The 24,932-nt window shown below is 38.3% G+C and overlaps 1 protein-coding gene across 1 annotated transcript in view; it reads left to right on the top strand.

The window, feature by feature from the left end:
• The window catches only part of DOK6 (docking protein 6), a 338,799-nt gene extending 315,333 nt beyond the window's left edge, over nt 1-23,466 (top strand). The window contains exon 8 of the mRNA XM_003788404.2: nt 22,846-23,466. Coding sequence (XP_003788452.1) covers nt 22,846-22,985 — 140 coding nt within the window. The 3' untranslated portion in view covers nt 22,986-23,466. The remainder of the gene's footprint in view (nt 1-22,845) is intronic.
• Nucleotides 23,467-24,932: the final 1,466 nt, after the last annotated feature.

The following is a 24,932-nucleotide window of genomic DNA, read 5'->3' as shown; positions in this document are numbered from 1 at the left end:
AAAAAGAGAAAAAGAGTAGAGCCAAGTACATTGAAACGAAGGCAATATTGGAGACAGACCAAGCATCTTAATTCATCCTCCAGTTAGTGATACTTTTCAAACTTAAAACAGGCTCCTGAACCCATTAGGAGGCCTTCCCTACACCCATGGTGCCTAATTTGTATTGTTGAAGGACCGAATTCCAGACACGCAAGGCCCATGGCACGGCCAGGCTCCTTTCCAACCCCCTGCCCTACTGGACGTGGAAACGACAGCAGCTGCTCCTCTATTTCTCTCTGCCGATGAAATCGACCCTTTCCTTTTATCTCTTATGCAACAAGTTCCTCTTCCAAGTAATCAGAACTGTGCGTAATGAAACCTGTGACCACACATATGATTAGACATCGACCAGGATCTCCATGAGCAAATTAGTGAATTAACCGCACAGCCTTAAAATGGATTAGCAGTGTAGGGACTGTGTTTTTGAGCAGAAAGATCAGAGATTTGTTACTTTGGGAGTAAACACTATGCAAAAAACAATTACAAGCATTACCCTTTTTAAAGTACTTTTTACTTGCCTTAAGCCATGAGGTAGGTATTATTATCCTCTGTCTTAAAAATGCAAAACCTGGGGCCTTTAAATGACTTCCCATTAAAGGCAAAGAGGATTTAAACCCAGATCAGTCGACATGAGAATCCTGTACTGTGTATTAGACTGTTTTGGAGGTCAGCTTTGGAGCCGCTGGTGCTGGAAAAGTTCCTGAACATTGGATGCAAGGTGCGTCGGTTATAAAAGGAGCATCCAAAACCACAGCTGAGTCTACAGCAAAAACGTCAGGAAGGTCTCCAGCAAAAATTACAGCACCGTCCACCAGTAGGAATTTGGGGAAAACCCCAAAAGGAGAACATTGCATTTGGGCCTTTAAACACAGAGGACAGCAGAATTCTCACACATTTCTTTCGTCTGTGTAAGTAGACTCCTAGCTCGCTCAACACCAAGTTCACACATCACACCGCTTGTGTGCGGTCCCCTTACTAAGGAGGGCTCTACCCGCCAGCAAGGCAAAACCTGGAGCCACTTTGCAACCAGAAAGGTAAAGGGTCCGTGTTCCCCTTCCAAGGAAGCAATGGAAAAAGCCGGAGTCATGACCCTGGAAAGTGACTTTACCACCAATAGTCACATAAGCCTCCAATTGTCCCCAACAGGGTGTGAGGGGTAATTCTTATCCTATCTACCCGAAGGTTCAAATGAAACACATTTATAAAAATACATTGGAAAAAAAGTTTTAAACACATATACAGGAACTTTATTATTATTATTGTAGGTATCAGAGAATGTATGCTTTTGATTCTAGAAGCCGGGAGCATTCTCACACGTATACAGGGTTTCCTAACTGTAAACTCTTGTTAGCTTGCTTTCGTTGCCTTCCATATATTTCTTTCTTTTAAGTGGTCTTAATCTAATTTACATCATTATCTTAATCTTGGGATAATGGCTGTTTATTCTAGCATGTGTGTTTCTCAGTGGGTAAGGAATATGTATACACTCAAGAAAAAAAGCCTGGATAAAATATCTCCTTGATGCAGATTTTCAAACCTAAAATGTTTTGCTGCCCACTAAACCATTCTGGGATCTGGCTTCGAGAAGGGGTGAACCGTGTCTCCCCAGGAGCTCCCTGTCACTTGCCCAAGAGCCATCTTCATCTCAGCATGTACAGTCCCAGAGATTTAATGGGATTTCACGTGCTGATTTCGTTTTTAACTGTGGTAAGAACTGTTAATGTGAGAGCCTTCTTGACGAAGTTTTAAGTGCACCACGCAGTATCGTCAAGTGCAGACTCGATGTTGTACAACAGACCTCTAGAGTTTATTCATCTTGCACGATGGAGTCTTCATACCTGTTAAACAGCAACCCCCCTCCCTCAGCGAGCACCATCTTACTTGGTGTTTCTGTGAGTTTGACTGTTTGAGATATCTCGTGTAAGTGGAATCATGCAATACTTGTCCTTCTATGTCAGACTGTTTCACTCACCACGAAATCCTCCAGATTTCTCCAGGTCATAGCACATGGCAGGATCTCCTTCTCTTTAAGGCTGACTGATACTCCACTGTGTGGATATATGACATTCCCTTTCTCCATCCATCTGTGGATGGGCATTTTGGTTTTTTCCGTATCTTGGCTCCTATGAATGATGTTCAGGACATGAAGTTAATTGCCAGCTAGCTTCCCACACTGGTGTCCACACTAACATGCCAAATCACGAGTCCCTGGATGAACAGAAACGCTTGAGCTTTGTATTTGCTGCTACTTAGATTTTGATATATTCAGACTTAATGAATCTTTCTAAAACAGTGATTGTCAGTAGAAACCTAAAGACAGAATAGCTTGCATAATAATGCAAGCCGCTGATGGAGTTTTCCCGGGAATACACACTTCAGTGCACTTCCAGGAGGAGCTGAGCTGCCTCTGTGCACGGATTCTCTCCAGAGAGAGCTTAGATGCACACAAAGAATAAAGAGTAGGAGAGAGGACATTTAATCTTTAACTTCTTATTTGTATATCACGTATCTTTCCATTGAGAAATTTAGGATAGTATTAAATTATAGAGATACACAGGCAATGTGAAGACATCGTCAGCTCCTATTATTACCAAACTAGAAGGCTAGATCATTCAGAAGTTTCTAAATATCAAAATAACATAACCATAAGCTATTCCTTTATTACATTATCACATTTTTGCCAATAGAATCATGTCAGTCATGCCATGAAAACCAGACATAGTGGTTAAAGTGGTCTAGACTCATTAGGCAAATCAATAATTGAAAGTTACCAATAGGATGTCAATGTCCAGTCCCCAAGGCTGCTCAGATCCCTGTGTCACACTTCCTATGTGGAACACTTTTCTCTACTTTCCAACAGGCAGAAATAGGTTACTCTAAAATACATTATTTTTGCATCTTTCCAGTTCAGTTCAACTGTCTGTTATGGGAGGGACAAAAAGAAAGTATCTTAACAAAAGAACTCTGATAAGAGATGTATTTCCTATTGAATCATCCTCTGAGTGTTAACCATCCCAGCTTGCAGGCTATTTATCCTGTAATCTTTTTATTTTCCATCTTTACAAGTCCCCTGTTGTGGTAGAGCAATAGTCTCGCCGAGCAATTTTAAGGGGCAGCAAATCTTTCAGAACAATTTTCTGTATTCAGAATTAAACCATGCTTCACTCTTTTTTAACAATGGCTCTAACAGGATAAAAGCTTGATCCTAAAACCACGGGAATCATTCATTTTCTCTGCTTTGTCTTTGTCCTAAAATAAATTTTTTTTTCTTTCTTGTGAATACCACAGCTCTCTGATTTTTTCCACTTCATCTGTATGTGGACAGCATGCTATTGTTTTTTTTAAATCCTTAGAAGAAGAGACTCTTGCCATCAAAACAGTTGCAACAACAAAAATCTGTATAACTTATCAGAAATAATTTAAACAACTCAGGTAACTGAACTATGTTTTCTGGAAATTAACCATGATTACTAGTATTTATAATGCCATGAATTCTAGTGGTAAGAAGGCCTCTTACCTAACTTTCTTTTGTCCATATTCATTCAATTGTCCATATTCATTCTTTCTTTCTTATATACCGAGGAGTTGTTCCACTCTCCCTATGAACGTACCCCAGGTGGTCACTTTCATGAATAAAATTAATTCATTATTATATGTATTTCAGATCAAGGAAGGATTTCACTGAAACTTAGCAGTTCTACTACATAGTGGGTAAATGTAAAATCTAACAAAAATTTGAAGGCACTACCCTAATCCTGGGAATCATTAAATATCACTTTTTCTTTTTTAAACAACTAGATTTTTATTTTGCCTCTTAGGTCACATTCTTCTTTAGTAAGATTCATGACTTATGGTTTATGGGTTTTTTTATTAAGTCATGTACACATAGATCATGAACACATTTATACATATGTGGGGTACAATGTGTTGATTTTCTTATACAATCTGATGTGCTTACATCAAACCAATCAACATAGCTTTTGCCTCATTTACTCGATTATTGTGTTAAGACATTTATGTTGTACACTTGGCAGCTTTGACTTGTACCCTTGCAATATGCTCCATAGGTGTGGTCCTGCCATTTACCCTCCCTCTATCAAACCTCTCCCACCCACTTCCCTTCCCACTCCATTTCTCTCCTTCATCCTGGGCTATATAGTTGTGTTCTATCTTTCATAAGAAAGTGTGAGTAAATATAAGGAGGTTTCATAGAAGTGCTGAGGATATTGGATACTTTTTCCTCCATTCTTGAGATACTTTACTCAGGAGAATATGCTCCTCATATTTTTTTTTTTTTTTGAGACAGAGTCTCACTATGTTGCCCTTGGTAGAGTGCCATGGCATTACTGCTCACAACAGCTTCAAACTCTTGGGCTCAAGTGATTCTGTTGCCTCAGCTTCCCAAGTATCTGGGACAACAGGCACCTGCCATGACACCCAGCTATTTTTTTGTTGTAGTTGTCATTGTTGTTTAGCAGGCCTGGGCCAGGTTCGAACCTGCCCACCATGGTCTATGTGTCCATCAAGCTATGAGTACCAAGCCTAAATATCACTCTTTATTAACATTGTCAAGAACTTTGAAGGGTTTAGGATTTTACCTGCATATAGGCTAAGTTAGCCTGACATCATTTCCTGGATGCTGGCAGAAGACATGAGACTCTGGGGTCAGGGACAGAGGGCAGTTCACTACTCACAGCATTAACCAGAGGGTCAGCGTTAGTGATGTTCCTGCTGTATGATGCACATTAAATAGGTCGTGTTACTGAAGAGGAACCACAAGTTTAGGGAACCTCAGTGTTTTATAATGGACAATAGTCCAGCCTGATGTTTGCCCCAGAAGGAGACATTATCTTTTTTGCACTAAAATAAACAAATATTTCTTTTGCTTCAGAGGCAGACTTTGTAAGGTCTATGGTTCTTTACATATCTTTTCAAGGATATCTAAAACAAAGGCAGTCGGTGGCTTTTGCTCACACAATATGCAGAAATGCAAGAGGCTCACGGAGAGCATTTTGCCAACAAACTCTCAAAGCATAGGTCTTATTTCCTCATTTTTTCACCAAATCCACATATGTTTAGATATTTTTTAAATATTTTAAATTGTTACACTTGTACTATACATCATCGTATGAGCTATAATGAAGCTAGAAATACAGGTAATTATTTCCTCGTCCTCACCTCATATCTATAGATATATTTGACCATCACATTGAGCTTTATGGTATTTTCAAACTTCCATTTAAAAAGGGTTGTCATTTCACTGTTAGTCAGGACCATGCCACATTAATTAAACTCTTTTGATTCAACAGGTAATGACTGACAGAGACATACAGGCAAGCGCTGAGATGGCTGCCCTTCTTTCTCTGCTCTACTCTCTCTGAGCACACAGGAGTGAGCCGCTGCATCCATTTTCCATGGTTTATTTATTAATATTTATTGAGTGACTGCTATGTGCCTGGCATCTTTAAAGGCTTGAAAGACACAGAGTTTCCTCTCCTCAAGCTCAGTGTAATCTCATAGAGAAGACACAAAAGTAAAGAGAGAAGAGAAATGATGGTGATGTCACAGTGAGGGCCCAGACCCAGGCTGAGTGGGATGTTGGGGAAGCCTGCCTAGATGAGTTCCTAGGAAAAAATGTGCATTAGGCTGGTAAGAGCTGAAGTTTAAACACATGTGAGCGTGAGTATTCCTAATAGAGGAGGGAGCCCATGCCATGAGTGGGAAAGTCTATTTTTTCTGGGAACTAGATGTAGTTTCTAAGAGGGTCATTAGAGCAGAGGGTGTGAGGAAGGGACTGGAAAGAGGAGACTGGAGAAGGAAGCACATTTCACCTCTAAATGTAGACCACAAAGAGTCTACATTTATATAAATGAAACATAAAAATATAAAAAGTTGGTTAAGGGTAACAATCTGGCCTGAAGGGAGCCCTGGGGGATTTGTCTTAAAGCCATTATTTCCATAGCAGAAAAAAAAATGTTTTTACATAAGTTTTTACTGCAGAAGAGTGGAATTGATGGATTTTGTAAGTGGTGGTTAAGAATCCCAAAGTCATGACCTTGGTGCCACTATTAAGAACTGTATAGACTACACTATGGAGGTAGCTTTATCCTAAAAAGATAAGGGAACAGAGATGACCAGATGTCCATCACTTTGGCAAAGTCCAGATTAGAAGAAGATGGACACTGTTGGCAGGAAGTCCAGATGGGTGGCTGTAGCCATAGCAATTCTAGGTAGAGGTAGTGAGCAGGAAATAAATGGATAGATTCAGCGGGTATTAAAGGTGTAGACCTACAGTATGTGATGATGATGGCATGGGGAGATGATGGAAAGCATAGAGGCCAGAAAGGTCCCCAGTTCTTTGACATGGCTATTAGGTTGATTGGTGCCACTCATCAAAATAGTAAACACAAGGGACCAGGGAAATTGGGTAAGAAAAAAAGATGGGTTAAGTTTTGAAATCCTGTACAACTTCTTGGTAAAATCGCCAAGTTTTTGTTTCTTGGTTGTGCCTGTTCAATTGATGAAGGCCGATTTGGAGAGGCATCAAGGTTCTCTTCATTTTATTTAATTATTTAAGTTTTAATTTTTGTTTCAGATTGATATGAAGGCACAATTTTTTAGGTAACATTATTTTCATTTCTAAGGTAAAGTTCAAGTTGCAGTTGAGCACTTCACGCAGGAGGTGTGCTGAACACTTCACATTGTACAGATTAGGTGAGATCCCACCAATCACCCTTCCTCCACTGCCCTCCCTCCCCTCTCCCTCTTTTGCTCTCCCCCTCACTAGTCTATACTTGTGTTAGTCTTGTGTGGGCTTGTAGTTGTTTATATATTGGTTTCATATTAGTATTGAATGCATTAGATATTCTTTTTTCACTCATGCAATACTTCACTAAGAAGAATGTGTTTCATCTCCATCTAGGTAAACACAAAAGATGTAAAGTCTCCCTCTTTTCTTATGCCTGAATAGTACACCATGATATACATATACCACAGTTTGTTAATCCGCTCATAGGTTGATGGGAACTTGGGTTGATTCCATGTCTTGGTAATAGTGAACTGAGCTCCAATAAACATTCTAGTGCAAATGTCCTTAGGATAAAATGATTTTTTTTTCTGGGTAAATACCTAGTAATGGGACTTCAGGATGAAATGGAAGATCCACTTTCAATTCCTTGCAAATTCTCCATACTTTTGTCCATGGAGGTTATATTAGTTTATAATTCCACCAACAGTGCAAAAGTATTCCCTTCTCTCCACATCCACGCCAGCATCTGCAAATTTGGGATTTTGTGATGTGGGCTAGTCTCACTGGAGTTAGGTGATATCTCAGAGTGGTTTTGATTCACATTTTTCTAATGATTAGGGATGATGAGCATTTTTTCCCATGTTTGTTGCCATTCAGCTGTCATCTTCAGAGATGTTTCTATTCAAGTCTCTTGCCCACTTACAAATGAGGTTGTTTTCTCTTGTTAACTAATTTGAGTTCTCTGTAGATTTTAGTTACCAGGCCTTTATCATATTTATAGCATGCAAATATCTTCTCTCATTTTGAAGGCTGTTTGCTGACTGTTTTAGTTGTGGTACCCTTAGCTGTGCAGAAGCTTTTTAGCTTGATCACATCTCATTTATTTATTTTTGGTGTTACTGCAATTGCCCAGGGGATCTTCTTCGTAAAATCTTTTCCCAGACCAGTTTTGTCAAGAGTTTTCCCCATAGTTCCTTCTAGAATTTTTATTGCTTCATGTCTTAAATTTAAATCTTTTATCCAGTGAGAGCCAATTTTTGTCAGTGGTGAAGAGGTTCATCTAATTTCAGTCTTCTACATATGACTAACCAGTTCTTCCCACCACCATGTATTAAATAGGAATTCTTTTCCATAGTTAACAGTCAGACTGAGGATCAAATTAAAGACACAATACCTTTCATAGTAGTTCCAAAGAAAATGAAATACCTGGGAATATACCTAACAAAGGATGTGAAGAATCTCTACAAAGAGAACCATGAAAACCTGAGAAAAGAAATAACAGAAGACATTAATCGTGACTGGGAAGAATCAACATTGTTAAAAAGGTTCTCTTCATTTTTAAAGTTCCTCATTCTTTGTCAACAGGTGATTGAGAATGTTACAGCTATAAGATTTCCAGCTGTGGGGTTTGCCCAGCCAGGGAACCCAAAGCAGCTCACCTTTACCCCCACCTGCATTGGGGGGAAAAAGTTTTTTCTTCAATCTGTAAGAACATAGCTATTAATAAATTAAATATTCAGACATTTCAAATAAAAGGTAGGGAAAGGGCAGTTAGTGATACAATATATCGGGCTATACTCTATCTGTTGGTTTATTTACATTATCCCACTTGATCCTCACTACTCTGGGGTAGTCGCCAGCATTATTCCATTATTTACACATAAGGAGGAACCTAAGACTTAAATTACACAGTCAGGACTCAAATTCAAGTTTGATATACTCCAAATTATTTTCTGTTTCATTTGTCAGTGTTCCCCATAGTATCTCTTTAAGACGTTCAAAAGTTACTGGATTTTGTTATCTTAGTCCTGTTTCCAAATCCACTTGGAACCATTTAAATATTTTATATTATGTCTCAGTTCAAGTCTTAAGTTATGTAAACTCTGTACATCTATTTATTTCACAACTCCATCCACACTTCTCTCTTTTTCTTTTTAAGGGTTATATTTCTAATCCCTCTAACCTATGGGAGATGACACAGCCAAACTCATGTAATAATAATTTATTAAGAACCTACTAAATGTGATAACCTATACTGGGAACTTTAAGTATACCATCTTATTAAACTCTCATATGTCAGTTGTAACTAACTTAATTTAAAGATAAGGAAACAAAAGTTTAGCATGGCAAAAAGAGCTCGCCATGGGGTACCCTGCTAGAATGTGGCCTAGTCTGCTTCTCAACCAAACCTATCAGACCATAAAGCCATCAGCTGTGGACAATTCTGACTTACAAGTCAGATTTATTTTCTCATAGCTATTATTCATACACTTGAAAACAATAAATAAACTTGAGGATACTAAATGCTTAAAAATATATATATATAATAAAGGTAAAAGAAACCCATTTTATCTTGGATGCCAACAATGGATTTTCTGCAATCCATTTGAAAATTGCTATGCAAAGGGTGGAGAATGGGGAGGGAAAAGAAGATAAAAGGAGGAGAAAGAGTGAATTGTGAAGAGGGTATTCTCTCCTCTCCCTTACCAGGGTCTTCCCATTACCTCCTTTCCATGGCGTCATACTTGTAGCTCTCACAAGACAGCTGTTTATCTTAGTTGCTACACTCTTCTCTACCAAGAGATCGTTTCATTATAATTTCATAAGATTTATGTTTAGAATGAGCTGTCTACAAAAAAAATTACATTTACTCAGAAAATACAATTTGTGTTTTATATTCACAAGTCAAAAAGTTATATGGCTGCAGATCAAAAGTTAGAATCATTAGATGACAACTAACTCATTTAAAATAAAAATAGTTTTCTTACCGTTTCACACACACCCACCACCACTATCATGACCCCTTCATGAATCTAGGCTGAAGTCTCGACTAACACCCCAAATCAAGGTTCCTCAAACTTTTTAAACAGGGGGCCAGTTCACTGTTCCTCAGACTGTTGGGAGGCCAGACCGCGGGCCCCAGGATGAGTCAGCTACTAAGCAGGACAGGCAGCAGCAGCAAAAATACCTGGCGGGCCAGATAAATGTCTTTGGAGAGCTGCTTGTAGTTTGAGGACACCTGCTCAAAATGGTAGCTAATGAAGAATATTGGGATAGCCCTTTCCTAAGAAAACCACATTAAAGACTGAATGAAGTCAGGTTTGGGAGGAATTATACTAAGGATTTGATTCTTTAAGTCTTGAAACGTGGCAAATGACCATTCACTTTAACTTGAGCTGTCTCAAGTTCAAACTATTTTCTGAAATATCTTTCTTGTATATTTAATGATTTTTCCCCCAGTGGATCTCTATAATTTAGTTTCGTCTGCAGTGTAGACAAGAACATAAACTGATAAATTTCTCTAAAGAGCTATCCAAATTTCCTAGTGCCAGAATTTTTTTTTAATTGATAGAGTTTTAGAGACTTGTGTACAGACTTAGCATCATAAAGACTCAAGCAAATGTAAACTGTTTCTGTCTTTGACTTAAGATTTAGAAAAATATAATTTATATTATTTACCAATTTTCATTAAGTCAGTGCTATTAATTATGTAAACTGAAGGGTTTGCATTAAAATATCTTCTCTACTGCAGTAGTAAGCATACAGCAAATTTAGAAACATTAGCCAACTCATTGTCACAGACATAGTCCAAGAACATTGCAAATGGATTATTAATCATGACTTTCTGTCCTAAGATTTAGCATTCTGTTTTATTAAATTATTGTTACATATACACATAACCAAAAGGAGAAAAAGTAATGTTTTTGACTTTCACAAGTAGGGAGTAAAACATAGAATGAGATACAGACCTTTGGAAAAAGGATTCTTATAGTCAAGTATATACAAAACACAAATAGATTATGTGGGGCTCTTTTGAAAATCTTGCAACTGTAGTATATGTATAAAATAAAATACTATTCAGCCATAAAAAGATGGAGACTTTACATCTTTTGTATTAACCTGGATGGAGTCAAAACACATTCTTCTTAGTACAGTATCACAAGAATGGAAAAGGAAGCATCCTGTGTAATCAATTCTAACGAGAAGCCAGTAGACAATTAATAGATGCTCACACAAGAGAAAAGCTCAATTCAATTCACGATGGGAGTGGAGGGGAGGGGGGGGACTGGTATGCTCCCACTTAATGGGCACAATGTAAAGGTATATGGCACACCTCCTGGGTGCAGGGCATAACTACAGCAGGGACTTTATCTAACAAGTGCAAAAACTGTAACCTAATTGTACCCTTGTATTATTCTGAAATTAAAAAAAAATAAAATCTTACTATTGTGTGGCATGGGAAGAAAAAAGGTATGACATCTGCCTTGCTCTTTTGCCTATAAAATGTACTTTTGTTTGCAAAATCAGGCCCTTTTCCTTGGCCATTGTGTTTAGGGTAAACTTTGGGGAGTCAGTGAGGAGCTCTGACCCAGGCAGCTTGAGTCCCAGTGTTAGTGTCTGTGCACTTGGGCATCCGCATGGAACAATAGATAAGAGCACCTGTCCTGTAGGGCTGTCAGGTGAGTTTAGTAAGTCAGCATAAAGGAAATTATCTGACACGCCCTGGAACGTTGTTAGTGTTCAATCACCTCACCAGCTCAGCAGCTGCTGCTTAATATACGATGATGGTTGGCCCAAAGCGAGCTGGTAAGTGCTAAGACTCGCGTTAGGATCTGTACACTCCGTCTCTTTGCTGTCCTGCAGGTTTTCAATGCCGTGTGTACAGGTACAAGATGTTATGAGGTGGCAGTTCTAAGCATGCATTTTTCTAGCCTTTTTACATTACTACTTACTCTGAAAAATAACTAATAAAAATACAACTCACGGGGATGGTGCCTGTGGCTCAAAAGGGTAGGGTGCCCATCCCGTATGTCAGAGGTGGCAGGTTCAAACCCAGCCCTGGCAGAAAAAAATATACAACTCAAGGGTGGCACCTGTGGCTCAAAGGAGTAAGGCACAGGCCCCATATGCCTGAGGTGGCAGGTTCAAACCCAGCCACGGCCAAAAACTGCAAAAAAAAAAATACAACTCAAATATATTCTCCCATAGAGTGAAAATAAAATAAAAATAATTAATTAAAAATTAAAGACTAATGAGTGGTTAAGATGGTTATTTTCATTTCTGCCTGCTGGGTACAGTGGTCCCACGCCAAGAAAAGCATTCTCATAGAATGTAAAACATATCAAGAGAATTCTTCCTTTGTCCTACACTGCCGGACTCCGTTTCCATGAGTCCCATATCTCTGCTCTCATTCTGGACGTTCACAGCACTACCAGAGACACTGCAGTATCTGTTCTCCAGTGTTACCAACTAGAAGATTGTTTTAGAAACTTTGGTTTTGGGTGGCCCCTGTGGCTCAATAGAAACTTTGGTTTCAAAGTCTAGACTCCAAAATTACTGCATAGCTTGTTAGCTGTGTAATTCAGGCCTTAGAATAGTGAACTTAATTATAATAAATCCTTGTACACCTTTGTCAGTAGGATGAACTTTCTCAATTCCCCACCACACTCACCTCCTCTTCTCTAGACCTACACCAGCACTTCTCATCTCTCCCTTTGGACGGTGGAGGATTACTGATGAGCTGGAGGAAAGTGGGAAGAATGATGAGTAAGCCACAGGAACGGCATACAAAATCAGAAGGGTCTTTTTCTTTCTGCTCTAGTTGTGCATAAAAAATGTTTTATCTGGGGCAAAATTGTGTTGATCACATACAGTATGGTAGAAAAGGAGATGAAAACAGCTACTCTATCGACCTACTGAGTGAGTTTTCAAAAAATAAGTCTGACCCAAGCACTCATCTTCTTAAAGCCATTCAAGAGCTCCATTACCTGCTAGAAAAAAAATTCTCCAACCTGCTTAATAGGGCATAGCAGATGCTTCCTGGCTTGTCCTCTCTCCATTTCTCTAAATCTCATCTGCTACCTCTAAACATTCAGATTTTTGTTTTACTGTTAGCATAATAGTTATGTTAATTCATAATGAAGGTAAAACGTTTGAAAGCCAGGCCCATTTAGGCATTGTGGCCTTTTAAGGCTGACAAAGGAAATATTTATAAATATAAAAAAATCACAATTTTGTTTCTGATGGTCAGAATGCTTCCCAGATCGGTGGAAAATTAATCTAATCAGTTATTAGGCAGGAAAAGCCCTAGGCAAACTTCTACTTTGATAATCATATATCAAACTTATAAAAAGGGATATGAAAAACAGATCTTTGTCAAGTTAAGCAGAATTTTTAATGTATGTCCTCAAAGCCATTATGAAGTTTCTAGACTAAATGCAAGCTTAATCTTGTATCCATTGAAGAATAAAACTATACTACATTATATGAAAACCTAGGAGTAAATTTCAAATGATTTCATGATGTTCTCATATTTAATCTGAACTTTCTGCAAACTTCTACTTAAATATATATAATATCCAATAATTTCCTCTGTAATATTTCTGTTGTAGCAAATATCTAAGTACTGTGTAGGGAAATCTCATTCTCATGGAAATGCATTTATGTGCATTAGTTTATAACTCTTTGGAAAATAATTGTATCCTCTAACATTTCCTAGTTTTTCCTTAATACTTTAAGAACCGACATCGTATATGTATTCTTCCTATTACTGATTTGTAGGACATTGATGTGATGTTTTAATAAATTTGTTAAACAGCTCAGTTTATAGACTCAGATCTCTATCTGAGCTAGAAATACTGTACTTCACGATCCCAAATAGCTCCTTGTTGCTAAAACTTCTTAATAATATGTTCAAAAATGGAAACAAAGATGTACCAATATATAATATTGTTTCTAGCAATATTGAATTCAAATTTTATAGCTGAGCCTTTTAATACAGCAATGAAATATTTATAATTTAAATATCAAGTTTTCATTATAGAATATTTTCCCATTATTCTTCTTAATCAATATTAATGAATTTTCCCTATATTCTCTGCTTCTAATATTGTTTCCACTAAAATTATGCTACTTTAATATTTACCATTTTATTGTTTGTCACTGATTGTTTATAAATTCCAGAATTATCCAAATGAATTCTGTCTGCTAATCGTAAAAGAGTTCATCTAAGTTTCACAAAGAGATCATAGTTGCAGAAAATTAATATCCCACTAGGTAATAAAAAGAATTAAAATACAAGAGAAATGCAAGCAACAGGAATAAATGAATGTTACATCATCTAGAACAATAGATAGGACTATTTTTCTTATAATTTATAAAATGGGTATTAAAAATATAATTCTGCTTTAATTAAATTAAACCACTTTTGAGGCAAATCCAAGCACAGCAGAACCTCTGTAAGCTGACCACACAAGGGACAGTGACAAACTGGTCAACATACGGAGGTGGCCAACACGAGGAACTGGGCCTTCTGTACTGACATGTACATGTGGTGCACATCCAGTCTATGAAAATTAGGTTGACTCTAGGACTCCGCCAGTGTAGGGAGAAATTGGAATAATGTTTCAGAAATATTTCTCAATGAGACACCTTGGCTCCTTGATTGAAAAAAGTCTTGTAAAATCTGAAAAAAATACTTTTAGCAAGGCATAGTATCATGAAGCTTACAACGCTAAGAATAAAGAAAAGACCCTAAAAAATTCCAAAGAGACCAGAGACAGGTTATATGCAACATGTGGGTGCTATTATAAACACTTTATTTCTACCTTGACAGCAGCTTTTGTGAAGAGTAAATTAGATAATGAGGGTGTGTATGTGTGTACGTGTGCACCACAGCGCACCTCGACTGTTAATATGATGACATTATCATAATATGCTATTATACAATCATACTGCCCTGTCATGGTTATGTATTTACTCATCAGGTACGTGATTCTGTTAGGGTAAACTATCATGATTGCCATTGTACCACTGAGCAACTTGAGGAACGACATAGCTACAGAACTTTCTGGATGTCACCCAGCTCAAAAGTGGTTGAGCTAGAATTAAAAACAAGTTCTTTCAGAATTTAGGCTATTAACCATTATACAATATAGAGGTCCTTACATTAGGCATGAATCAAGATAAATTCCAAATGAATTAAAGAGCTAAATGTAGTAGAAGAAATTTGTGAAAGTATAAAAAGAATGTTAGAGAAATATTTTAATATTTTTGTGATGACAAAAGACTTGTTATCAAGACACGAAACCCAGAAAACACAAAGGTAGGTTTGCCTACAAAAATGTTAGACAATTAATGTAGCATAAAGAAAATAACAACAGTGATATGTGATTTCTTATACTCCCACTTAAAAATAAAACAATTTAAGAAATCAAATAATATCTATTATCTATCTAAAGTTATAAAAGAAAGTACTTTGATACCCTCTGGGTGGGAACATGTACATTAATGCAGTGCACTTGGACAGTTCATATCAGAAACCTGGTAATACAAAACAACCATTACATTTTTAAATTATTTTTTGACAATTTAAAGGATGAAAAATTACATGTCATATTTAATCATTGTATGTAATTATAAGCCAAATTGTATAATTTCACAAACAAGTACAACTGCCTCCCAGAGTAAAGGTCTAGAAAGTAATTATGATTATGCCCAAACTCACCAAATTGTATACATTAATTATGTTCAGTTTTTCACATACCAATTATACCTCAAATAAAGCTGGGGAATAAAAGAATTCCTAGCGGAAGAAAAGGTGTCATAAGTTAATGTGTCCTAACTCATTTTATTTTTCTAACTTGTAATAGACTGAATTATGTCCTCCCCCACCCCCCGCCACCAAATAAACAGGTTAAATCTCCACCCTTGCCTGAGTGCTCTGGCAAGGTCTCCCAGTACTATGTTGAAGGAGAGTGGTGAGAGTGGCATCCTGTCTCATTCCAGTTCTTAGTAGAGAGGTTTTCAATTTTTTCCCATTCAGTAGGATAGTGTTAGCTTGTTATGGACGGCCTTTATCATGTTGAGGTACGTTTCTTCTATACCCAGTGTTATAAAAGTGTTTCTCATGAAGGGATATTGAATTTTATTGACTGCTTTTACAGTATCTTTTGAAAAGGTCATGTGTCTTTTGTCCCTGATTCTGTTGACGTGATGTGTCACATGTATTGATTTGTGTATTTGAACCATCCTTGCATCCTGGGGATGAATCCCACTTGACCGTAGTGAATAATCTTTTCAAGGTATTGTTGAATTTGCTTGCCTGTATTTTATTGATAATTTTTGCATTTAGGCATAGTAGCTAATAGTTTTCTTTCTTTGTTGTGTCTTTGTTAGGTTTTGGTATCAGGGTAATTCTGGCCTTATAGAATAAGTTTGGAAGTATTCCCTTATCTTTGAGTTTTTTCAATAGTCTGAGTAGAAATGGGGTTAGTTCTCCTTTAAATGATGTTTGGTAGGATTCAGCAGTGAATCCTTCAGTTTTTAGGCTTTTCTTTGATGGAAGACACTTTATAATGTCTTCAATATCATTTCTTGCTATTGGTCTGTCAGTAGTGTTCTATACGCTAAGAGTTCTCAATCTAAAAAAGAAATCAACAAAGAATCCTACCTATTATAGCTACAAAAAATAAAATAACAAAAAATTCAATCAACGAATGAAGAAAATTATAAAACAGTAGAGGAAAAATATCAAAGAGGACGCACACAAAAATGGAAAGATAAACTATGATTATGGATTGGAAGAATTACCATTGTTAAATGCCTGTGCTACCCAAAGCAATCTACAGATTCAAGGTAATCCCTATCAGAATACCAAAGGCACTCTTCACAGAAACAGAAAAAAAAATTCCAAATGCACGTGGAACCACGAAGGATGCTGAATAGCCAAAGCAATCCTGAGCAGAAAGAACACTACAAAGCTATAGTAAAAACACACAAACAGTATGGTACCAGGATAAAAACAGACATCTGGGTCAATGGAACAAGATAGAGAAATCAGTAATAAATTCACACACTTAGAGTCAACTTATTTTTAATGAAGATGCCAAGAGCACACACTGGAGACAGGGTAGTCTTTTTAATAAATGGCATAAATAAATGGGGGAAACTGGACCTCCATATGCAGAAGAATGAAACTAGATCCCCATCTTTCACCATATGCATGGATTAAAGACTGAACTGTAAGGCCTAAAGCTATAGAACAACTGAAAGAAAACATGGGGGAAATGCGACAGAACAGGGGTTTGGGCAATGATTTTTTTAGATACAATCTCAAAAGCACAAGTAACAAAAGCAAAAATAGACACATGGGATAACATCAAGCTAAAAAACTTCTGCATAGCAAAGGTAACAATTAACAAAGCAAAGAAATCATCTACAGAATCATAGAAAATTTTTGCAAACTATCCATTTGACAAGGGATTAATCGAATTATATAAGGAAACAAAAACAACCAAACAGCAAAAATATATATGTATATACATACACACATATATATTTAGATATATCCAATTTTAAAGTGGCCAAAAGGCTGGACACAGCAACTAAACCTATAATCTCAGCACTTTGGGAGTCTGAGGTGGGAGGATCACTTAAGGCCAGGAGTTCAAGATCAACCTGAGCAACATAGTGAGACTCTGTCTCTACAAAAAACAGAAAAAAATTCAGCTGGGCATTGTGACATGCACCTATAGACCCAGCTGCTTAGGAGGCTGAGGCACGAGAATCTCTTGAGCCCAGGAGCTTGAGGTTGCAGTGAGCTATGATGATGCCACTGCACTCCAGCCTGTGCCACAGAGAAAGATCCTGTTTCAAAAACCAAACAAAATTTTAAAATGGACAAAAGGCCTAAAGAGACATTTTTCAAAAGAAGGCATACAAATGGCCAACATTAAATGCAAAACTGTTCAACATCACTAATCAACAAGGAAATGCAAATCAAAACCACAAATAGATATTATCTCACCAGCAAATGCTAATAAGGATATAGAGAAAGAGGAATGCTTATACATGGTTGGTAGCAATGTAAAGTAATTCAGTCATTTGGAAAATAGTATGCAGGTTTCTCAGGAAACTAAAAATAAAACTGCCATGTAATCCAACAATCTCACTGCTGGGTATATATTCAAAAGAAAGGAAATCAGTACATTGAGGACATATCTGCACTCCATGTTTACTGCAGAGCTATTTGCACTAGCCAAGATACGCAATCAATCTAATTGTCCATCAATGGATGAATGAATAAAGAAACTGTGGTGTTTATACACAATAACATATATTTCAGCCATAAAAAAGAATGAAAGCTTGTCATTTCCCATAAAATGGATGGAACTGGAGGTCATTACATTAAGTGAAATAAGCCCGGGACAGAAAGACAAATTACAGGTGTTGCAAGTTCTCATTGAAATACTAGAGCAGAAAACGTGGATCTCATGGAGGTGGGGAGTATGAGGATAGTTACCAGAGACTGGGAAGGGAAAGGGGGGCTGAAGGGCAGGTGATTAATGGGCACAAAAATACAGATAGATAGAAGGAATAAGTCCTAGTATTAAATTGAACGGTAAGGAAATTATAGTTAATAATATATTGCTTATTTAAAAATAGCTAGAAGAATTGTAATTTTCTCAATGCAAAGAAAAGATAAATGTTTGAGGTAATGACTATCCCACATGCTCTGACTTGAACATTACACATTGTATACATGTATTAAAACATCACATGTACCTCCCAAATATGCACAACTATGATATAACAGTTAAAAGTATATGTACAGTAATCCTCTTACCCATAAGAGACCACCGTGGGTCCCTTCTACTTCTGGTTCAGTTTCAACATTTTCCTAACTGCAAGCTTAACATACAAGTGTTAAACACACCATAGAAAACTCCTGGCTTTCAATTCACTGTAGTGAGACCTCTGATCTCTGTTCTGCACCTGAGTTCTTCCTTCCATTCTATCCTCCACCACTCAGGCCTGAACCTGCAGCCTGCCCTGCCATCTCCCTCTTATGGTTAGAAGATGTCAAAATTTTTTTAGGCCTCGTTCCTGTTAATGCTTTTGCTCCAGAGGGCTCCCTTCCTTGTGAGATAACTTTATATTTTGCTTTTTTTTTTTTATTTTGTTATTTCAAGGGGCAATACCTTTTCATCTCCCCTGAATTCTAACAACTAATACAACACTTAAATTTAAATCATTAAATAGCTTTACTGGGCCCATGGCCTCTACCAACTAATACAAGTTTTATGCTTTAGGATTCTTACTTTTTTTTTTTTGCAGTTTTTTTGACTGGGGCTGGGTTTGAACCCACCACCTCCGGCATGTGGGGCTGGCGCCCTACTCCTTTGAGCCACAGGTGCCACGGGATTCTTACTTCTTACAAAAAATAATTTTCCTTTATATTACATATCAAGAATAAAATCAGTGTTGATAAGAATAGAAAAAAGCAGAGGCTGGGCCATAGGGGATACTGAGGGGTAGCTCAGTACTGGACCACGCACTTCTCAATTTCTTGGGAAAGAGGATATTCATCCTGAGTTGCCACTCTCATTTTTTCTTCTATACATGATGCGAATCTCTGGTCTTGGATTCTAATTTGGTTGTTATTTTCAAATTTATTTGTGTTCCTCCTATATTCGGAATCTTGTGATACAGCAGGGAAGTTTCTTTTCAAGACTAGAGTGGTTTTGCCGTCACTACTGTATGAAACACTTAAGCTCCAAATTGGGGGGTGTCATATAACTTGGTGGGATAAAGCAAATGTTTTAAATGCCTCTATATCCAATATATTTCTTTATTTATGGAATGGGACTATGTTTCTAGAACATGTATCTATACCATGGGGAGAAGGTGATGGGGGAGGGGTATGAGTGTCATTCCAGAGTATTCATGAACCACGAGGTAAACAGAGTATGTTTTTCCCAAGACTGTCAAAACAACTTGAATATATGAGTAGAAAATATTATTTTCTATTAATACAACCATGAGTACACAATAGATTAGAAATCAAAAAAAACTCAAGAGGACTTTTTAAATAGACTAATAGTGATTAACAAATGTATGGCTTTTAAATTGTAGCATACCCTGGATCCGTAGGGTACATCCCAACCTTATTTATCCTTTAGGGTATAATCTGGATGGAAAGTTTAGGAATCTTTTAGCTGGAGTCCTTGAATAATGGGATGAATAGGTCTGTTGCATTAGGCTTTTAATTTAAGCTACTATGTTGATTTTTATTTTATTCCACTTTCATCAACAGTGCCTAAGGGTATACTTCAAATGAATATTGAGAAAATGCTTAATTATTTCTTTTTTTCTTACACTAATTATTGCCAAAATCAAATAGCCCTCATAAAACCTTCATATATACAGTTCTGATTGAAGTATGTTAGTTTTATGATAAGCACTTAATAGCATCATTTGTGCACTGTTGGCAAAGAAATGTCTACAATAAGAAAAATTGTTATTTAATTTCTAATTAGACTAAAAATTATTCTTAGAGGAGGTGAAGAAAACCATGTTGACCTTGAAAGAGAAAAATATTCAAAGTCTGTCACATTAGCATCTTAGTCCTTTTTTTGTGTTGCTATAACAGAACACCACACACTGGATAATTAATAAGAAAAGAACCAAATTTTTTACAGTCTAGGCAGAGGGGCTCCTATCTGTTGAGGGCCTTCTGCTGGGTCACCCCATAGTGGAAAGCAGACGGGCTAGAGGGTAAGAGGGGACAGACCTTGCTTTCATGCGAACCCACTTCTGTGATACGTGATCTGCTCACATGATAATGACATTAATCCATTTGTGACTTAATCACTTCTTATCAGGCCCCATTGACCAACACCTCTGCATTGTGAGTTAAGTTTCTAGCACATGAACTTCGGGAAACACATTCAAGCCATAAAAGCAGTGATAGGCAGTGTCTTGAGATAGTGGAGAAAGTATAAGCACTGAACCAAAAGAATAACAAGAATACGGACTCATTCGGTGTAGAAAGAAAGAAGAAAACTCACATTTCTGGCACACCTATCATCCTAGGTGTCTTCCTATGTGTTGTTTCCTACAATCCTCAACAACCTTAGGAAAATATGTTCTTGTGCAGAAAATGAGGCTCACAAAATGAGGTCTGGTAGAACTCAGGTTGCCTGTTTCTAAGCTCCATGGTACTGGTGGGGCTTGCACACTTGATGGAAGGGAAGTCATTTATGAGGGCTAAGTACAGCACGGCTCTCCTCAACTCTGCTGGCTGTGCCCTCTGATTCTGTATTGCACTGACTGTGCGGACCCTTCACTTGGTGCTCACTGCTGTCTCTCTTTTGGACTCTAGGAGAGGGAGGGAGGGGAGAGCCTTAGAAGGGACTGCAGGAGCTATGGGAGCAGAAGGTTCTGAAAGCTCAGGACTAGAGCTGGCCCAGACAGGGGAGTGGGGCAGGAGGACCCTCACCCCAGACAGAAATGCCCAGCCTTTTCCTCTCTGATCTGCTGTTTGGGTGAGTCCTAGATGAAAGAATCAGGCAAATAGTGAATCTAAAATGATTTTTATCTGAAAACAAGATATCGCGCTCTCTCTCTCTCACACACACACACATTTAAGGGGTTCTACCAGTTTTAATTACCCAATTTATTGGGGTTTCCTCCCTGCCTCCTAAGTTTCCCACACTGCAAGGTATTTTCCAAGTCACCAAATGCACCTGACAATGAAACTAGCTTTAAGTATGTGACATTGCAAAGGACAGGGTCATCTGAGGAGTCAGAGGATGAGGCAGTCGAGGTTTCTGTGTCAACACATTGTCATCTGCTCAATCCTTGCCCTAGTGATCAGACGAAATACAAATCAAACTAAATACATCTCTTCCTTTGGGTAAAATATAAACTCTGAAAGGGTTTCAGACATGATCTGAAACATGACATGATCTGTTTCTCTTCTCTCTCTCTCTCTCCCCCTAAGCTCATCCATTAGATACAAATTATTCTTAAGTATGAAGAATAATGACCGGTTAAAATAGGATGAGGAAAGTTCCTCTGAATGCTGAGTATGTCTACTTGTCACCGTGTGTTGCTAGCATCTGACAGGTTGTCAGAAATCTCTTCTCTTCTGGTTTGCAATGATAGGCAATTTCTCATGGCAGGGGTGCAGCTGAAGGAACAAAAGCATAGTCAGAATTTTCTTTAAATATATTTTGTATGGAATTCATTTTGTAGGCTATGTGGTAACCTCCAAGCTCCATCATCTTGGTTCACCGCATCACGAAGTGGGTTCAGCCATGGCACCACACAAACCCACCAGGATAATAAGCCGGACCTCCCTAGAAGCTTTCTCCCAATAATCAACGGTTACTGGTTAGGATTGAGTGTAGTTCACCTGTTCACAGAGGGAAGAAAGTATGTAATTTGCTTTTATACACTGATATTGAGCATAAATGAAAATAAAGCTACTCATAGGCTTTCCATCAAAAACAGCTTTTGGGGGCAAAGTCTTTTCAGCTTTTATTTCAAAAGTCGAAGGATCATAGAAGTTAGAGACCCCTAAAACATCTACCTGACTCTCTGGCATCTGGAATTTTTGAAGGTGCATTTGGGGAAATTATGACGTTCTGAATAAAACCAATTTTAATTGATCACGAATCAAGGCAACCAAGGCTCAGTTTCCTTGGCTGGACTCAAGCTGGCTCATGGGGATTTGAAGGCTCCTACATTGTTGCTTGTCTAACATTTCCTTCTGCTCTTCTGAATCTGTTTCTTACAAGGACTCTCCTTTTATTTATTTTCTTCTTTTTTAATTTCAGATTAATATGACGGTACAGTTGATGGGTTATGTGGTTTGGGTTTGTGAGGTAAAGTCCAAGTTGTAGTTGAGCCCTTTACCCCAGAGGTGTGCTGTGCGGCCAGAGCTCACCATCCCCCCACACCTCTTGAATTGAATTGTTTTCCCCTCTTGTGGGTGTGCAGTTGTTCCCCTACTGGCTTCGTGGTAGTGTTGAGTACACTGGGTACTTGCTTTTCCATTGTCATGATAATTTACTGAGAATGTTCTTCGAATCCATCCAGGCAAATACAAAAGGAGTAAAGTCTCCATCTTTTTAATGGCTGAATAGTATCTCGTGGTGTCAACCCGTCCATGGGCTGATGGGCACTTGGGTTGATCCACACCGTGGCTGCTGTGGATTGTGCTGCCCTAAGCAATCCAGCGCCAATGTAGACTCCCCTTTCTTCCTCTCCAGGTCACGGGTTTGGCTCCTCCAAGATGTCCCGAGCGCAGACGTTTCCCAGCTACTCAGGGGAGCAGAGCGAGGAGGCACCGCAGCCCCTGTCGCGGTCCAGCAGCTACGGCTTCAGCTACAGCTCCAGCCTCATTCAATGACCCGTGGGGAGTCGCTGCTGACCAGAGAGACTCGGCTGGGCCGCCTGCGGGGTCATCGCGCCCCGCCTCCTGCAAGACCAACGGCAGTACACTGACGTGGGTCGGGTCTAGCCCCAATCCCATTGGAAGGTTAAAAACTGGAGTTCTGCTTCCTTGATTCCGTGGCTAAGTCCTTTTATTTATTGAACTTTTTTTTTGGTGGGGGGGAGATCTATGTTTTACAAAAATAGAATCTAAATCGTATGAACAGTCATTTAAATAAACAAAATTCTTGGGTCTGCCAGTAGCGGAAGCCTTGGCACTGAGAGAAGTTGGCCACCCTGCACTGGGGTTTGCTTGTGTGGGGAACACCTCACCCCTCCAGCCTCCAGCTCAGTCCTCCCGTCTGAGCAGAGGGTCTGTCCTGAGGACAGAATGGTATCTCCGTGGCTTTCAAAGCTTTGACAGGAACATTCCAGTAAGTTAGAAGTCCAGTGACAATGAAGGGAATATAAATTCAGAACCCACTGTTAAGCAGGGCTCTGTAGCTCCACGCCGTGTGTGTGTGGACAAACATAGGCCTGGATATTGCTGTATCCATATATATAACAAGTGTCTATCAAACATGTGCTGAGGGTGACAGGACATGCTCACTTCAATTGTTGAAAACTGTAATTTGGTGCATTAAAATTAAGATTGTTGTGTTGAATAGCTATTTTTAAAATAGTGCTGTAAAAAAAAAAAGGCTTCTTATTAGCAAAAGTATTTATATAATCCAGTCTGCTCCTCTGACAAATGCAAGTGAAAATGTGACAAGGGGAACATTTGGAAGCAAAGAACCAAACCGTCCTGCACATCCCATCATCACACTGACTCTCTGGCTAGTGCCCTTTTCTGGTTGACAATCGTGTTGCCTTTGGCCGACAGTGGGAGCTGCATAGGAAGACTGGCTGTGATCACTAGGAAGCTTCTATTTAACCCCGGGGGATAAAAAGAGAGGCTCTAGGTGAGAAACGGTTTAAGGAAGAACTAAAAATACAATGCAAAAGAACTCAGCTATTTTGTGATCTGGAAAAGAACAAATGGGCACAGGATTGTAAACATCAGTATTTAAAATTTCACTGATGTCGTTCTCAGAGAACCATTAGAGGTTTCTAATTTATTGTGTAACCAAAACTTCCTGGGATTTAATTTTTTTGTTTACTGCATGTGGGTTGTCTGGGATTGTAAGAAAAAGTAGGTCAACTGCAATTTTTTTCATCCTGACACCAAGGACAAATCTACAAGGTTAAGAGGGAAGTGGTGTAAACTGATGAGGTTCGGGTGATTCTGATCCACATAGTTTGCTCCTCATTTTGGAGTTTCCTCAAGTAAAAAGAAAAATTATCCTTCCTGAATCATCTGATGCCACATGCCTCAGATGGTTATCTCTCAGATACTTCAGACTGAGTTTATAGAAGGTGAGCCCAGGTCATGCAGGATGAAAACCTGATTTTTTTTTCTTAATAGCAAATTTTCTTAAGCTATCAAAGTTAGTCTGTTGAAAGCATACCTTTTTTTCTGATCTCCAATAGCTATTTTTTTCTTCCCTATCCATAGCTTAAGTGCAGACTGACAATATATTTGAGTGAATAACTGCCGAATAAAAATGGTTCCAGATCTGTCCTTGATAAATGTGCACTCGCAGCAACTGCCTAGACTCTCTGAATCACTCAGATAGGTATGAAAACCCCATCAAGATGCTAATCATAGGAGTTAATGTGGCTGCAAAAAATAATTATCCTAAGCTTTCAGGGATAAAAAGAAAATTACCCAAACCCTCTGCCCTGTGAATTTTGCTGACACAGCAGAGGAGCAGATGACTGGTTCCTTCCAACTACACAGCCTTCCCTGAAATCTCAACTTTCAGGGTTAAACACCTCTGAATTTCTTTAGCACATGGCGTTTGCTTTTGAAATGCCGTTTGTC

This window comes from Otolemur garnettii, unplaced genomic scaffold (genome assembly GCF_000181295.1).
Source record: "Otolemur garnettii isolate 467f Iridium unplaced genomic scaffold, OtoGar3 scaffold00027, whole genome shotgun sequence".
Classification (NCBI taxonomy): domain Eukaryota; kingdom Metazoa; phylum Chordata; class Mammalia; order Primates; family Galagidae; genus Otolemur; species Otolemur garnettii.
This window is presented reverse-complemented; position numbering and strand designations above follow the sequence as displayed.